This window comes from Halichoerus grypus, chromosome 9, assembly GCF_964656455.1.
Source record: "Halichoerus grypus chromosome 9, mHalGry1.hap1.1, whole genome shotgun sequence".
Taxonomy (NCBI): Eukaryota; Metazoa; Chordata; class Mammalia; order Carnivora; family Phocidae; genus Halichoerus; species Halichoerus grypus.
In genome coordinates this window covers 26,227,600-26,245,800 of record NC_135720.1, presented here as the reverse complement: position 1 = coordinate 26,245,800, position 18,201 = coordinate 26,227,600, and the positions used below count along the sequence as shown (strand labels likewise).

Here is an 18,201-nt window from a genome sequence, read left to right as displayed (position 1 = left end):
TGTTGTACTCATTTCATGATGGAACCTCAGCAACATAAACGGTTATTCACCTTCAGTTAATATGCTGAAAACACATTAAGGCAGAACCAATAAAGCCAATCCCATGCTTCACCTGTCCTACCAGGATGCCCATCACAGAACTGGGCATGGTGCCCAGATCGAGATGTGGAAATGCCTCCTTTCTTCCCCTTGCCATTGTGACTCCCCACGCAAATATACTCACATCCCCACAGGAGAAGCAATGGTTTCAATCAACATTCTTCAGAAGTAGGAGGGCAGAGATCAGACCAAAGTTGAGGAGGCTTCCCACTGACAGACAACGTGGTCATTTGTCTCTCCCCCAACTCTCAGGACAAATAAGGGGGAAATAATTTAGCCCTAGGGCTTCTATGATTATCTGGCACTTACAGTCTCAGGATATAAGGAAGGGTGACACGTCTACGCTCACTGAATTTTTAAAGATGAAATGGTCTGTTAGCAGCGAGTCCTCACAGAGAAATAAAGCAGCAAAGCTAAAAACACCGTAGGTTTCAGGGGTGAGTCTAGATTCTTGTCTCCCTATGTCTCCACACGCACGCCTGTGAACAGTCCTCGCATCCCTCCACATGCCACATCACCTGAACTATCAGTCAATACATTATTCATTTTTTATTCAAGAGTCGAGAGGACATTATTCAGAGTTGTTTTTCCATATGTCCTTTTAGATGGCACCATCCACAGTGTCTGTGATGTTCTATCTCCTCTCTGTTGGGTCCCCACCTCCCACAGGAGCCTTCTGGTCTTCACTGCTGTTCTGTTTGTATCCAGCAAAGCACTCAACGGTTCCGTGAAAGGAAACCTACCTTATTATTCAAAACTGCGTGTACAAACAAAAAGAAATAACGTTCAAATATTTACTTTACAATTGTTTTATTCAAAGCAAATTTTAAAACCTAATGTTTTTTTCTTTAAAAACGGGGATTTTTTTAATAGTTTTATAATTAGTTTTGATGTTGTTTATACCTTTGACATAAGTGATTTATATATTAAGTTAAAGTTTTCTGATTATTCACGTACATTCTAATCTTCCTTAGGGAGCTATGAGAAGATTTCATATTCAAAAGCCAACACCACTTTTCTAAAATTGAGAAGAAAAAATCCTTGTGCCCAATGTAGTAGACAATTGCTCCAAATGGTAAAAAGTCCTTTAGCCTTCAGCCAAATGTTAGGTCTTGATTTCTGGTTGTGTGAAAAGAAGTGTTTTGTTTTCTTCAGAGAACGGAAGAAGTCTTATTCTTTAGGTTTGTTTTTGTCTCAAAGCCATGTCTAAAATGGATATCTAAAGTTGTAAAGTATAACAAACCCTTTGATAATCTGGCCTGTGTAGTCCAACTTTTCAATTACATTTTTATACCCAAAAAGATAACCACTGGCAGCTGCATTGTACCCAGGCCAAGAATCTCAGTATTGTCCTCTTAGGTCCTTCGAATGAAGAAGACAAGACTTATTTTACTTAGCCAACAAATACAGGAGTCCAAGTACACGTCAGTTGGGAGGGAGTGGGAGAAGGAGGTCACAAGAATAGGACATAAAAATAAATACTTTACACACTTTTCTCCCATGCCTAAGAGTATTAAAATTCTAACTGGAGAAGATTAGAAGGTAATTAGCCAACTCAATTCCTTATAAAAAATATAAAAACTCACAAACCAGATGATGCAAAAAATCTTTTTAATCTAAAAACTCATTTCCCAGGGCTAATTAATAGCCAAGCCCTGCCAATTGGTATTAGTTTGACTAACAAGAGCTATTCAGTATTTTCTTCCAAGTAAGGTAATATATAATCGATTCTGATAAACCTTTCTAAATGAGGACATGATACTGTAGGCAGTTCAAGGAAAAAAATAGCCATACCTTTTTCTTTGGTGTAACCAAAAGGATATCCAAAAGTTAGCAAATGTTGACGTTTCAAGTGATAAGAAACTGCCAAATGGAAGTTTAAACTCTGGTAAAAACAGTCGTACAAGGAAAATCTCCACCCACAGTTCTGTAGTGCAAGTTTTCAAATTTAATTCTGAAAAAGAATCTCATTGAATAAGCAGGAAATGGCTTCCAGCAGCGTATCGCGCGCCCCCTCGGCTCTCACCCTCTGCGCGTGCGCACCGTCGTGCTTGCCTCCAAGGCCGCCTCCGCGGCTACTCAAGGAGCGGACTCAGTACAAAAGGACCCACGTGTCTCAAAGTCAGGCTCAAAGTCGTGTGTCTGTGGCTGCAGAGCAGCAGGCTCCGAGTTACAGCGCTGCCCCCCCCACCCCACGCGTTTCCCATTTTCACAAAAAAGAGAGAAAGCCCCCTCCTGCCCCGGGAAAAAAGTACCTGAGCCCGTTAGTCAGTTAGCCCTTTCCCATCGTTTTGGGTTCATCACGGCATGGCTCGCCTCGAAAGCACACCGGGGCCCACTGTCCTCTGCGGTGGCACCCGCGCGTCGGCCCCCTCTTGCTTAGAAGGAACGCTTCTCTCTCTCGTTCTTCGGGAACTCACTAATTTCCCAAAATGTAATACTTTTAAAGCAATTATTACTGCCTAGTCCAGAAGCCTCCATTCCTCTACCCAGCTTAACTGTGTTTCCTTCTCCTACTTCTGTACACTCTGTGTGTGTGTGTGTTTTAAATAAAAAGTGGTCAAAATGCGCGCACGCGCACACACACACACACCCCTCCACATACACACCCAGAATTTAGCAAAAAAAAAAAAGAAAAAAGGAAAAAAAAATCTTCCCCAGGAAGCACTTTCAGAAGTTAAGCTTCTACTTGCTTTTAAGCCACAGGGCAAGTGCCAAGTGAGTCCTACGTGATGCTCGCCTTCCGCTGCCGGGCTGGCGGCGCCTGGGCCCACGGCATGAACGCTGGTGGGATCCACGGGCCAGGCAGGGAAGGGTACCTGTCAGGCTTTCCTAGAGCCACGTGCTGCGCGCCTCCCTCACCGTTACCTGGGAGATTCACACTCATGTCCCTAGCTCTCTTCCCGCAGACGACCTCCACACTGTTCTGCTGGATCTGTGCCCTGGGCGCTGCCCGTCCCCTCTGCGGGGCCAGGACCCTGTGCCTGCAGCGAGGCGGCCGGCTCCCCGCCACAGAGCGGGCTGCCCTTGTCCATTTCACCCCCCACCAGTCCATCCAGGGAACACCCCCTGGCAGCGCCCAGGGCCCAGCGAGCCCTGTTGTCTACAGGCTCCATGGCCTCCCCCTCGCCTTCCGAGATGACAGTCATGGGGCTGCTCTGGATCCGGTTCCGCATGCTGTACCTGCTGCTGGCTGCGGAAGGTGGAGTCCGACTGCGGCCGTACCTGGGGCCGGAAAAGGACAGACTGCGAGGCATCAAGCCTTCATTCTTGGCCCACTCCTCCTGGGCCCTCCTGTTCTTGCTTGGGGAGCAGCTGGATGGGCTCTCGGGCATGTCTGGCGAAGGCTCTGACCTTGACCTCTGGAATCTAGGGTCTGTGTTCTTTAGCATCTCAGCTGCAGACATGCGGGCACTGGCGTCTGACCGACTCCCCTTTTTTAGCAGCAGAGCTTTGAAGTTGTCACTGCTGGTGCTGCTCTTACGGACACTTCTCTGAATTGAGCCCACTTGCTTTGGGGACGCCAGGCTTGGGGCGGCACTGGTGGGTGTCACTGGAGGGGAGGGAGAATGGTTTCGGGAGTGATCGTCATCTGAATCTTTACGGCCGAGGACTTTCCGCTTGGATCTGAGATTTAATAACATTAAGATAATGGTTAATTCCCAGTGGGCCACGGGATGTCAGTCATACTGCATGCTTACGTCACCATTTATTAAGAGTTACTTTAATAGTTCACTGTATTATCATGTGAGCCCCTGACCCAGCTACGATAATGATTAACTTATGGCCATCTTTCTTTCATCTCGACCCTCACTGGATTATTTTGAAACACATCTCAGACATCCTGTTAACTTATTTTGGTGAGGATCACTTCGAAAGTTTCGAATAATTGTCATATTTTATCTAACTCTCCTATACTGGACAGATCCTGAGAGCATTTCAGTGCTGACCATCCTTTTTTCTACTCTTTCTTTTCTTGTTTGTGCTAGCCCTTCGCTAATAGATAAGCCAAACCCCAGAATATCCCCTATCCTGAGGTAAGCTCCCACCTCAGGTTCTAGAACGACTCTACAACTCTGCATTCTTAATCATTCTAGAGTTTGACATAAAACCAGTCTTCCTTGGCTCTTATTGGACCGTATGCCAACTTCTCGAAATCCAGTTTTCCAGAAAACAAGAGTGAGCCTTCCACACCACATCCTGTTGCCTGACCGACCTCAGAAAACCTCTAACCTATCAAGAAAATCTTAGGAATGTGGGTGGAATGTGAAAGAGGAGGGGCCTTTAGGGAAAGTAAAATGTTTCCTGGAGGTGTTTCTTGTCCTCAGTCTCTAAGAACCTCACTGTTCCATGTGTTTTGTACTGAGAGTGATTCAGGGGTAATAAAGCAGATGAGCCAAGGGGCCCCTTGCTGGTCTCTTCATAAGAACAACTCAGTCTGCAAGGAATCTCTCGGCTAAGTGCAGGTTCTTTAAGGAAACTCGGTACGTTTAATAAAATAAAGATATGGCTATATCTCTTTGTTTGCTATAAAATTCTAGAATATGCAGCAGGGAAAGATAAAGAGGATGCTATTGTATATACAGATAAAGAACTGAATTTGAGGCCTACCAACTTCTAGCTGTGTGACCTTGGGCAAGCTACTCACCTATGCTGCAACTTAGCTTTCATACTTGCAAAATGGGGGTAAGGGTACTAACCCCATAGGTTTGTGAGGACTCAATGAGATAAAGAACCTCTGGAGTCACACAGACCTGGGTTAAATCCCACACTAAAGCCTCCTTGCTCTGTGACCTTGGGCAAGTTAAAGTTTCTGATCCAGTTTCCTATCTGGAAAGGGAAATAATAGTAGGGAGTTCACACTTTATCTACAAAGATGAAAGCAAATAACAGCCATGAAGTGTCAGGCATGGAGGAGTGTCATTTAGGGAAATACAATTCTTCCTTCCTGCCACCAGGCCAGCCTTCAGGGCTGTTTTGACCTGGCCTGCACAGCCAGGTACAGGGGAGGATGGGCCCTTTCCAGGCTTCTGGCCAAAAAGGAGCCCCCAAAAAAGCAGAAGACAGGAAGTGGTGAGGACTGAACACAAAGTCTGAAGGGTGGCCAGAGCTGACGTGGCACCACCCCTTTGAGACTGCAGAGCCTGGCCTATGAGACTTTGGCTTGATGGCTCTGCTCAGTTGTCAACAAAGAGCAGCGCTCTGGAATACGTCAACGACCAGCCCACAAAACCCCCAGAAATAATAACATCTCAGAATCTTAGAGCTGGAAATGACTTTAGCTCGTTTGGTCTGACCAGAGAAGGTAACTGAGGCCAAAGAGTGAAGCCACACAGCTTCATCCAAGAACTAGGACGTGACAGAGTATCTTCCCACCGATAGTGCATGACCTCACCACCTCAGGAGGCTCCTTCTCAAAAGCACCTCTGTTCATCTGATTCTTGCAGGGACTGCTTTGTAGCCTCCGTTTTTGTTTGGTTTTTAAAACGTGAGGGTGTACTGAGACCCACACATCAAGCCACGGCTACACTTGATTCAAGTTATGGCCTTTAACTGTGGATTTCAAATTAAGAGAGGAGATGGGAAATTATAAAAGTTTTGTTGTTTCTCAAGTGCAGTTGCCCCCTGAAAATGAGGATTCAATCTAAACATATGAATTCTCTGCATCTACACATGTCTATGTGTGTGTACACACTGCACACACGTGTGTATTTCTAAAGAAGATGGCTAGAAAAAGTGCTCAAACAGTTAACACTGGCTTGAAAACTAATTACTTCAATGAATATAAAAATTTCACACCTCAACTGGTGTTCTACATTTTCCATCTGGCTTTAAATCTGAAATGAATTAATTTGCATTATAAAATTTGAAAGCTGTGGTGCAGTTTAGATACTCTTTCTTTTAAATTATTAGCTTAGGTGCTGAAGAACATAAAATAAAATAAAGCCCTAAAAATCACAGACTTCACATGGATTTTTCTTATGTCTGCTAATACATTATCAATGCTAAAACAAAACTTAGCAGGTGTCCTTGCTCTCTTTGCGATCCATACTTGGCCTCTATTTCTATCATGTGTACAGAGAATAATAGAGACTGGCTGATTTCCACATCTGCAGTAGAGAGAATTCACTAGTAGGAGAAACCACAGATTTCTCAGTGCCTTAAGAAGCTTCCCAAAGTAAAATATGGACGCGACCTTTGGCATATTTTTCAGAAAAGCACGTAGTAACTTGGCCCCACAACAGTTGGGTTCCTCACCGAGACCAAGTTATTTAGTACACAAAGCAACCAGCAATGCGTCTTCTCTGTGGACTGCTACTATAAATATATATGCGTACATGGTTAGCAACCCAGTGCATTCCAGGCTAAATGAAAGACACTGAGTCTTGGAAGAATTCCTAAGAGTTAAATTCCAATTGGTTTCATTTAATTCAGAAAATATTTATTGAGTGCTTATTATGTGTCTAGCATGGTTAGAGTTAGAAACATCTGTGTAAACTTCTAGAAATGCCACTAAAGTTGGTTTCAAAGGATGGAGCATTTTCATTTCACTGTTCTGAGAAATAATTTAGTAAGAAACTACCTCTTTCTTTTTTTATTTGATTGTTTTTTATTTAAATTCAATTAGCGAAGGTATAGTACATCATTAGTTTTTGATATAATGTTCAATGATTGATTAGTTGAATATAAAAAATCCAGTGCTCATCATATCACGTGCCCTCTTTAATTTTACTCAGCCATCAGAAAGGATGAATATCTATTTACCTCTTTATTTCTAATGAGATCAAAGATACCAGTCAGATGATGTTAAAGAGGCAGTCTTTAGGATCTTTTGGGATATTATACCAATACTAGGGCCAAGAGGTAAAGAACAAAATTCTTGACAAACACCTAATTCCCCAGCTTGGTTCCACCCCTCTCCCCCAAGTTAGATATTTATATGCTGCATGGGGGATTTCAAATCAGGACAGCCCTATGCTTTTCATCTCACGCAACAGCCTTTTCAGTTAGATTCCAAGAATTGGGGAAACAGTCCTGACACAAGGTTGTTTACATAGAGAATCAAATGATTTTTTTAGGATTCTTTGTTTCAGGAAAAAAAAAAAAAAGGGGGGAACTCCATTCAGCGCAGTATACGGCCTTGGCAGCATAAGGACATTCATAAGAATTATTTGAAAATACTGTGGTAAAGAAGTCGAGAAGGAAGCAAAGGGTTTATATAGCATTGTGGTTGAAAGTCCTTGCACATATACAATCTTATCTTACAATGACACTGTTGTGAGTACAGGCTGTTTACACCCAGAAAAAAGGTAATATACATAGTTTTCGTGCTAAATCATATTCACTCTCTAAGGTGACCACATGCAAAACAGTTCAGGCAGTTATTTTGAAAAATCTACATTTTTTTAAAAACCCAACAATTTCTCACGCCAGTAGATGGCACTAACAGTATACACTAACAAACAAATTTGATTCCTTCCGCTCCTGCTTTGAAAAGATTGTATTCTTGTATTGAAACATTTAAGTAGCCAAAGACAACTGCACTAAAAAATCCTATTTCTATAAAATAAAAATAAAAAAATAAAAATAACACCTTTAGGAAAAAAGTCCTGTAGAGCTGGTCTGTGTATCTTGTGTCCACAAAACACAGCATCGCTCATCCTGGACTGGACTATCGGTTGCTCGAATCCAACTCTTATAAATACTCCGTCATATGACTGACACATTGCATTTCTTGCCACCAAGCGCAGTGCCGAGCAGAAGGCACCACATGGAGTCTCTGTCCCCCCACGTCATCATAAAAATCAGTGGAACAAAGTAAAACAGAAATTGGGAGTCAGAGGAAATAAAAATATAGAAACACACTAAAAATAAATAATCAAGCTAATGGGTAACAGAGAAAAAAACTCAAGGAAGACAAATTGAGGAACCATTTAGAAAGGTAGACTCGTAGAGTTGATCAAAATTAAGAGGAAGGAGTTTTAGGTACCTGTGAATAGCTGCAAAAAGGTCTTCTGTGGTCCGGGGTCTACTGGGGGTCATCACCTCATCACTCCCTTCTTCCCTAAGGGAGTCACAGGCCTCCAAGGAAGGACCAGCCGCGTCAGGCTCTGGAACCCCAGCTACAGAGAAGCAAGCAGACACACGCAGCTCGCACAAGGGACTTGAATTTCAGTCTTCAGCCAGCCTTCCCACTCTGCTGTGCTTGCCATTCCCGCTAACGGAGGAGCCACAGGGCAAGGCAGGCAGCGGGCTCTGTCGTCTGATCTTTTATTTTGATCACAAGAGCCAAAGCGCATTCTTTTCTGTTGAAGTCTAGAACTCCTACTGAATCTCTCTTAAATTTTGTTGTAACATTTCTCTGCAGCTCTCCAGAAGGGAGATTACTGCTCACTGCTATTTAATACCCTGTCTGCTGCAGACCACCCTACCCCTCTATTTTCTGACGTTCAGTAAGCAATACCCTGAGATTTAGATTTTTTTTTTTTAATTTCCTAAAATGCCAAGTCGGGAACCCAAGTGTGAGGCACACGGGCAGCCCACATGCTGCTGGCTTTCCCGGGAGCACGCACTAGCCCTCTCTCGTGCCTTGCTGCATATGGTCGGAGGGGAATGAGAGAAAAGCATACTCACGCCCTCCGTCCTGTAGCGACAGGCAGCTCTCCACGTTGCCCCCACCATCTGCACTGTTCCCGGCACCTGGCTCCTCCTGAGAGGGGGCTGGCGCTGCATCGGGCTGCACCATGGGGACATTGGCTTTCACTCTACCCGGGGATGCGGATCCTGCAGCTCCGCCCTCAAGAACCGAGCTGCCAGAGCCCGTCTCCTCAGCACCAGCCCCGGCTCTACAACTCTCTGGTGCCTCTCCCCTCGTGGGGCTAGGTGATGCTCCGCTCACGTTCTCCGTTGTGAAGTCTCTCTGTGGAGGTGGCACCACGAGGAACAGTTTGGGCTTCTTGGAAATGGGGGGTGGCTTCCTGCTGGGTGAAGGGCCGGGGGGCTCCTGGCGCGGGGCGGCCCTGGGGCCGGGCCCAGTCTCTGCCGCCCCGGCGCTGCCCAGGCTGCAGCTCAGGAGGCCGCGCTCGGTGGCACCGTCCTGGTGACCCTGACTCAAGCTCTTGGCAGGAGTCGGCGGCAAGCTTGTCACAGAGGCAGGCTGGCTTTCACTCTCCATTTCATTTATGCTATTTCGGGATTTCAAGAAAGCAGATGGCTTTAAATGATACTGGGGAACAACCGGAGTTAGTTTTTCCTGAGATACTTGTTCATATAACAGCGCTTGCTCGGTTCCTGAGTTCTTTTTCACGGGCCTCAACTGTACCATCTGCAATGCTTCCGTGGTTATCAGGGGCATGGCGGGTCTGCTGCCCTCCTCCCTGCTAGAGGGCTGCCGAAAGGCCTCCCGGGAGCAATCTGGCTGGCCAGATTTTTTAAAAGAAGGCCTGGCATCTTTCATCCATTTGGGGTCAAGGGGTGGGGCAGGCGGGGGAGCTGAGGAGGGTCCGAAAGCGGGGGCGGGCGGCAGGGAAACAGGTGCACCCAGAGTAAGGGGGCTAGGTGCCCTGGGGGGAGGAGGAAAGCATGCGCTGGTGGGGGGAGAGAAGGGGGTGAGAACTTCTGGCGGTGGAGGGGGGAAGAGGGGAGACCGAGGCAGAGAGCCGTCAGGGGACTCTACTAAAGGTGGGGGAGGAGGAAGGAAAGGAGACCTGTCGGCAGGACATGGTGAGGGAAGAGAGGGGAGAGGGGCAGCAGCAAGGGGAGAGGCCAGCACCGAATCCAGCTTCTTCACGGTCCCGCTTCCTTCCGTGGAAGTATTGGAAGACAGAGACGTGGACGAGGAGGAGATGGATACTGAAGATAGCAGAGAGGACTTCCTTTCTGGCACCTTGGGCTTGGTCTTCCCCTTCCCGTTCGCTGGTGACGCTGATTTTAAAAACACAGGCACAGGGGTGAGTGCTGTGGGTGTATTCGACTGGCTGGAATACCCACTGGACGGAGAAGTGACTCTGTGGGGCTTCTCCGGCGATGTGATCTTTGGTTTGACGGAGCCACCAGGCACCTGGGGCATCACGGTCCTGGCTCCCTCCTGCACGTGGTGGACTGGCCCGTTCCCCGCCGGCGCGCCGCTGCCTGCCGAGCAGCCCCCGCCGGCGGTCCCGGGGTCTTCCTGCATGCCGGTGTAGTCAATGTAGTAACCCCAAGGGTCCGTGTACTCGGACTTGACGCTGCTCGTGTCGCTCTGCGCCGGCGTGGCTCCGCACAGGGCGTACACGTTGGGGGTGGTGGCCGAGGTCAGGCTGCTGCCCGCGCTCACCGTGCTCTGGCTGCGGGAGCGCGGCAGCCAGGGCTCTTCGAAGTCACTGCAGGGGCTCTGGGAGGGCGAGCTGCCGCCCTTGCCCGGGAGGTTCAGCTGCAGCGAGTGCTGGAGCGAGGCGATCAGACTCTCGTTCAGCGCCTGCCCGTTCGACTGGACGCCCTTCTTGGGAATCCTGCGCAGGGAGTCCGTCCGAGAGGGTGGCAGAGGCGGCTTCTTCGCTTTCTTCAAAGAGATGTTTCGCGAAAGGGACTTGTCATGGTGGTGTGACCGGTCCCCTTGGTTTTTCTGAGCTCTCCCATCAAAAACATTGACCACACTGTGCCTGGGGTTCCCAAAGTCATCACTACTGTACTGGTTTCCAGATCCGTGTTCCGGGTCGGGGTGCATAGACGTGTAGTAGCCATCGTGCTCCTCTGAATACAGGGACCTGGCATCATCTTTGGTGGAAGTTTGGTCCAAACTACAGCTGCTCACATTACTTCCGGGAGTGGAGTAGCCAGCAGCTGCCACATGTGACTTCAGTGGGGATGCCTGCCCGATACCGGGGGCACTGTATTCCCAGGGCTCTGAGCTGCCAGGCCCCGTGCCTCCGGAATAACTGGACTCACTCTTGCCATCAACATCCTGGGTGTGGGCTGGAGAGCTCAGGTTGTTTTTACAGTTATAGCTCATGGCTTGGGATCCATTCTCCCGATTTGCTGGAGTATTTAGAGAGACCGCTGAGTCACAGAGGGATAACAGCGTGGTTGCAGCGGGGGAATGGGGATTATCTAAGGCCTGTGAAAGAATGCTGGGGTGACCCTCCGTCCAGTTCCCACTGGGAGACTGATGATCCTCTTTACTAGCATGCCTGGAGAGGAGGTGGTCCCTGGATTTGATCTTTGTGCATGAAGAGGAGCTGGTAATTTTACTGTCCAGCGGTCCTGAACTCTGAGCAGTGTGAATAATAATAATCTCCGAAGAGGAAGAGAGTGTGGCATTTGGGATGATGCTGGTGGAGTAGGTGGCGTGAGGAGAGACCACACACGCCGGGCTGATGACATTCTCAAAATGCCTCAGCTCCTGGGACTTGGGCCTCAAAAGCATTCCAGGCCTTGAGGCACCTCCTAAATTTTCATCTCCTTGTGGGTTGTGACCGCTCTGGTAGGGGTAAGTGCCATCCAGGTCTTCTGCGGGGCCCAGGGCACCCAGGCGTGGCTCGAGGGACTGAACACTCGCCCTCGCCCCAGAACGTGGGAGACTGTGGAAACCAGCATCGCTGTTGAGGCGAGAAGGAAACACAATGCCCGCAGAATCACTCAACACAGACATGTTCCCAGAGGAGCCTGAGAAGTGGCTCATCTGGGCAGCAATGCCTTGACCCTTCTGTGCCCGGATTCTTCTCATGGAAGGCGGTACAACTTTCACTTCCTCAGTCTGACAGCTGGAGTCCCTGGTTTCTGAGCGCAGCCCCGCAGACCGATAGCTATCAAGCCTTCCCAGTGTGGAGCAGTGGTCTGGGGAGTATCCTGAGTGACCACCGACATCATCTTGGCCAGTGCCTGATGCTGGAGATAAAGCAGAAAGGGGCTTGTTATCTAAAAATATCTTAGTTCATCACCTGTACCCTCATCCCCTTCTTACCCTGCTGTACTTAAAAATATATATATTTTCTATTTGATCTAGTTTCTTTTCTCCTGTAGGCACCTGAGTGAGAGTTTAAACACTTACTGACAGCTCCTAAGGTAAAAACCTTCATTATGAATTTCATGTACTTTTCTTGATTTGTACTTCAAATCCTCCTATAGATTAAGGCTACATATGGAATTCTGTTACTCTCTTTGAGATCAAGGCTGAGTGCTCAGTGGAAGATTTACTTTTCAAATAACCTCCTTTTGGTATAGATTTCAAGGTGGCCTATCACCCACCAGGTGACTGTGCAGAGCATCTATCAAGCTGTGACCGTCTTTCCCAAAGACAGATGAATGGAGTGGTTCAACAGTAGGCTACAGAGAGACCATTTACAAGGGATACTGGTATAGAATGGTGTTAATTACATTAGTTTTTTATGTCAGAAGGAAATCCTAAGAAAAAATGATTTACAGGCCCATCTGTGTTTCAAACATTTCATTATTCATCTTACACCATTGTCATCTGTCTGTCAGTGACATTCAAAATCCAATAGCAATCTGTTGTGTTCTGGTGGGGAAAAAGCAGCAGGAACTGATCCAGTGAGCATTTCCTCAAATTAGGGTTATTCATTTCTTGGAGCTTTACAACCAAACTGAGAGTAGGTATATTTAAAGGAAAAAAAAAAAAAGCATAAAGAGGGCCAAACAGAGAGGGAAATGGATGAGAAAAAAAACCCTTAAGTGTAGATAACAGTTAGATTTCAAGCTACCTAGAAAGGAACAGAAGCTTAAAAAAAAAAAAAAATCATGAAACCAACAACTTAGCCGAAGTGTAAAGAGAGAGAGATAGAGAATCAATTCATGCAGAGTAACCATTAGGATACATTAAATCTTGAAAAATAATAGCATAACCAGTTTCTCTCTACATTGTTTCAAAAACTTAAAAAAATCTCAAGTATGGGCTTTGCTGAGCAATGCAAGCTGAGTGCTGCGGGCATCACTGTTCACCTGGGCAAGGACACTGGTAGTGACAGGATTCCTGGGAACTCCCTCCCTATCCCACATGAATTAACCACATGTCCCTGACTGGATATAAAGCCTTTTGCTCATCTGAATAGCAAAGGATATTACAAATATGGCAGTGATTTTCTTGTATGAACCACAAAGGAGATGTCATCCTATGAGGAATAAAGCATAAAGTGCTTGTTCTTTCACTTGTGATGATGGAGAATATTTTCATACTTGTATCTTTTAGCAGAGAGCATCTATTTCCTCCCCCTACCTTCTGCCAGGCATATTCACTGAAGACAGACAGACAGACACAGACACACACACATACACATAAGGTTCTCCCTTAGAAAGAGAGGAAGTGGGCCAATGGGCAGGAGCAGGAGAGAAGTCCACTTTGGAAAACAAAAGATGATGTTTTTGTCACTTGGGATTTCAGAAGGTGGGAAATTGACTTGTTTGGCTGTATCAGTTTGTACCAGTTTGGCTCCAAATATTCAAAATACAGTATATCATCGATCATAGGGACCACTGTAGTTCTATTCCCAAAACAGATCCTCTAATATTTTCATAGTACAAAAAGTGTTACATATTACAGGACACAAATGAATGCTACCTTGACTAGAATTAAATAACAGAAACAGACTATAAAAAGAGATCTGCAAACAAATATAGACCTCTAAGGTGCTGTGAAAAATCTTGATGGGTTGTATCTGATTTTACAATATAATGTAAAGAAATAATTATATATATTTTTTACTTATTACACAATACTACAAGGATGTCCAATTTTAAAAAACATGTTTTTACATGTAAAAAGCGTGATGACAGGGGCGCCTGGGTGGCTCAGTCGGTTAAGCGTCTGCCTTCGGCTCAGGTCATGGTCCCAGGGTCCTGGGATCGAGTCCCGCATCGGGCTCCCTGCTCAGCAGGAAGCCTGCTTATCCCTCCTGCACTCCCTCTGCTTGTGTTCCTGCTCTCGCTGTGTCTCTTTCAAATAAATAACTAAAATCTTTAAAACAAAACAAAACAAAAAACACATGATGACAGATATCTACAGGTCAGTTAATTTAAGGTTTAATATGTGAATTCTTAAAAAGTTGTGTCTGGTCTTATGCTCTTAATGTTCTTAGTACAAACTATCAATAATTATTCAGAATGGGATTCCTTTATTTTTTTAAAGATTTTATTTATTTATTTGATAGAGAGAGAGAGAGGGACAGCATGAGCCAGGGGGAGAGGGAGAAGCAGACTCCTCACTGAGCAGGGAGCCCGCCGCAGGGCTTGATCCAGGAACCCCATGATAATGACCTGAGCCAAAGGCAGATGCTTCACCGACTGAGCCACCCAGGTGCCCAAGAGGGGAATTCCTTTAAATGAAGTTTTTTCTGCTTGGGGAAGAGCTATTGTTCCAGGAGTATCCAAGCTATTCAGTAGCCAAATATAATGATATAACAACAAAATGATCCTGATCCTAGAAGATGAAACCTTGTGGTGGGTTGTTCAAATATGTTTCTATGTACATTTAAGATAATGAGAGTAAAGAAAAAATTAAAAATTTTGTCTGGTTCATTTAAATAGAAGGCAACAAATTATAAGCCATAAACTGCTTGAAACAGTAAATATCATACCTAACTTAGCATTATAAAGTGGCTCACCTCTAGAGTTCACTATTTATGGATTTTGAAGTGAAAACCACATACAATTAAGCACAATCAACTAATTCTGGAAGAATCTCTGGTTAGATTTTCAAAAATCCAAATCCCCAACAACTTGGGCAAGGTCTTGTGAATAGCAAGTATCTTTCCTAGTGAATGTCTTTTTTTCAGATAATCATTTCTCTTTTTATCTAATCTGTTTGACAAATTCCCTATGTTTCATATCTAGAAAAGACTAATTTTTTAAGGAAAATACTAAGTGTCTGTTTTTGAGAATCATTAGTTAGGTAGTACAAAACTCTGAAACACCAGATACCTTATAAGTACAAGATATTGGGGAGAAAGGGGAAGATCAACCAGAAGTCATAAAATGAAAAAAAAATGTATGATCCAAATTTTCTGCTAAATGTTACTGTATTTAAATGTTATTTTCCCTTACTCTATCAATCGTTCCAACTAGCCTATCTATAAAACTACATTGTTATTTGTCTTTTTCTTTCTTTCTTTCTTTCTTTTTTTTTTTTTAAGTAGCTCTAACTTAGATACAGCTGTCTCAGTTGACCACCAGCTAGGATCCAGGTCATGTCACTGACTATGAAATGACATCAACTGTCTCCTGTTTGGCAATCACAATGCAATGATACGGGAAAGCTATTTTCTTTCCTCCAGCATTACTGGTGTTTCTATATTACATGCAAAAGAGAAATTAACATGGGCCCCGGGGACTCAATCATTTATTTTAAAAATAAAATTATAGAAGACATGATTTACCTAGCTGATCAGATCACTCTAGCAAGGTCAAAGAGGCAACTAAGTTATTGGCTCCATACTGGTTGGTTTAGTAATAAAAGTGATAAAAGTTCGTATTTCTGAGGTTCTAGAAATCATATTACATATATACATGTATAGAGTGTGGGGGGGAGACATACAGAGCGAGAATTCATACTGAATACTTGTGTGTATATATATCTTTACCTGGGACAAACTATTCTTATACTCTTTGCACAAAGCCATCCAAAACTTACCTATTTTGATGTATAGCCACTAAAATGTAGACTACCTCAAAATATCAACCTTGTTATCTTACAAAGGATCTGTCTTTAAAGTCATTCCTTCAGGTTAAAGAATGTCCCCTACAAGATCAGTTAAAATATAAATGTTACCTGAGTGCTGTAAAAAATTAGCCCATTAAGCATCTACTGAACATAAGAGTATGTACTAGTTTCTCACATTAGTTAGCTGTCACCTAAAGGGAAAAAAAAATAATAAAGAGTCTGAAAGAATGAGATCCAGGAGGGCTGGCCCAGATCTGGAAGCAGATGCAGGCCACGAACCAAAGACAAATTTCATAAATCCTGTGGATGCAGTCTTGCCTTTGTATGTGATAAAACCCTGTGTTATGAAATAAGACGGGCACCTGTATGTCATCTGGGTCACTGGAACTACCTAGAGCAAAGGCAAAGCATTGCTATTCTTGTCCCACTGTGGCTTCACTCTGGAAGGCGGGGCGTACATAGGGTAGAACCAGAAGGCAGTAAAAGAGAGAATACCAGGTAAAGAAAAATGAGCCTTCCATCCCTAATTCAAGGCATTTAAGCAGGGGCACTGGGAAAAAACACATGGGAACGATGTCTGTAGCACTCGGAAGCTGCAATGCCACCTCAAAGTGCTGTAACAGATAGATCACCATAGCAAGGATAAACTCATTTTGACTCAAAGGCTCCTGGGCATGTTCAGAAATAATTATTCTGCATTTCTAGACTATAACCTTCAATAGTAAATAAAAGTAAAAACATCAGGTGAAAGCAACTATAAGGAAATCCCTCCACAGGCTGGCTGAAGACAAAGAGGTAAATTTCAAAATAGGTACTATTAAGTTCTCTACGATAATTATAAAAGCAGCTATTATGTTAACACAGAGTAAACATACAGTACCTGGCACCAAGTGCTTCACCTGTATAAATTCATTAAGTCCTCAAACAACTCTATGAGATGCTCTGTTAGCATCACCAAGCACATTATTTGAATGAGGAAGTAGACTCAGAGAGGTAAAGTAACCAGCTTGAGGCCACCCAGAGAGTAAGTGGCAAAGCTAGGGTTCAAAGCCAGGCAGCCTGGCATCAGAGTGCCTGCCCCTGACTGATATGCTCGGCAGCCTCTGTAGACATTCCCGATGGGCCCGTTAAAAACCAGAGAGAGGAAGTGAATATAGAAAGAAAGGATTATCCAGAGCATATATAAAGATAAGCAGAAATAATTCGGGTAAGTGAATTATGAAGTAAATGACCCTCTCCACCAGCACCCCCCCAAAGGGGGGGTGTCTTTTTTTCCTGTTTTTATCACAGGTTGAAAAGTACTGACCAGAAACCTATTGACATTGTTTCATTGGAAGTTCCATTAAGGCACTATCCAACACAAATGACTATTTCCTAGTGTCCCGAAATTTACTAATTATCCCACACTGCTGTCTCTTTGATGACAAAATGCCACCAACACTGTCAGTATGACTAGTGAAGTCCATATTCATAATTTAAAGTCCTAGGATGAGTTTTTAGTTTTATGAACACTTAAGATCTAAATGAAAGGTGAATTTCATTGTGGAAATACCCAATATGCAAGGTTCACAGAGATGAGGACATTACCGTACATTTCCATCATCCCAGTTAACAGTTTTCATATAAGCTCTTCCTGTCACCAAAATTCAACAAATCATCTGCACGGGATGTTAAGACTTGCACCCAGTGCCTCACGCAGGAGAGAAGCTGTCCCTCTGGGGACACCAAACGGCTATCAGAATGTATTGATCTCATAAGCACCAGGATGAGGTTAGCGTTGTAATGCTGAGCAGTAATGAGGGACAACAGAATACAGTTCTGATGAGCCATACCTAGCTCCTTCTGTATGTTGTCAGGGATTCCTGTAATAGTCTTTCTCCTTTTGACTTTCTTCGGTCGTCTTACCAGAGTGTCTGTGTAAATTAGAGACCGCCGAAGGCTGGCCTGGCGATCGAAATTCTCCCCTAATATAGAGTAGTAGAATAAGCAAAGCAAGGTTATTTTCAAGCAAGCCGACACCATGCACTTTCTTCCAGAAGCTTGTTGTAAAATGATAAGAAGGTATTAATAATGATGTTAGCCAGTCATATGATGATAAATGAATGCTGAAGGACAAAAAAAAAAAGGAAGGAAAGCAGATTATCATCATAAGGCTATTTTTTTTCATTTCCAGGTGTGTGTCCTTCCAAAGGAAACACCTTGATCTCATTTGCAAACATGCTGCGGTAACAAGTGCAAATCTGTTAATAACACACTTGAAGAGTGATTCTGTGTTATTTAAAAAATGGGTCATTTTGGAAGTGTTTTACATAAGCCCTCTGGTCACCGAAATCACTCTTTACATTACTGTACATGAGACAGCAATGGGCATATTGGGTTCATTTGGTTATCTCTAGAGAGCAATACAATGTCTTGTCCTCTGTGATGATACAAACAACTTAATCAAGGATTCT

General features: G+C 44.5%; 1 protein-coding gene across 6 annotated transcripts in view; it reads right to left on the bottom strand.

Moving 5' to 3' along the window:
• Positions 1-637: 637 nt before the first annotated feature.
• Positions 638-18,201, bottom strand: part of NHSL1 (NHS like 1) — a 231,770-nt gene continuing 214,206 nt past the window's right edge. For 3 of the 6 annotated variants that reach the window (XM_036097873.2, XM_036097879.2, XM_036097876.2), the window contains exons 5-8: positions 17,581-17,712; positions 8,734-11,964; positions 8,090-8,222; positions 2,025-3,726 (exon numbers count right to left, since the gene is read on the bottom strand). In XM_036097873.2, coding sequence (XP_035953766.1) covers positions 2,991-3,726; positions 8,090-8,222; positions 8,734-11,964; positions 17,581-17,712 — 4,232 coding nt within the window. In that variant the 3' untranslated portion in view covers positions 2,025-2,990. Of the gene's footprint in view, positions 857-1,893; positions 3,727-8,089; positions 8,223-8,733; positions 11,965-17,580; positions 17,713-18,201 lie in introns of those variants that run through there. The other 3 variants (XM_036097874.2, XM_036097875.2, XM_036097872.2) reach the window with 2 other exon arrangements.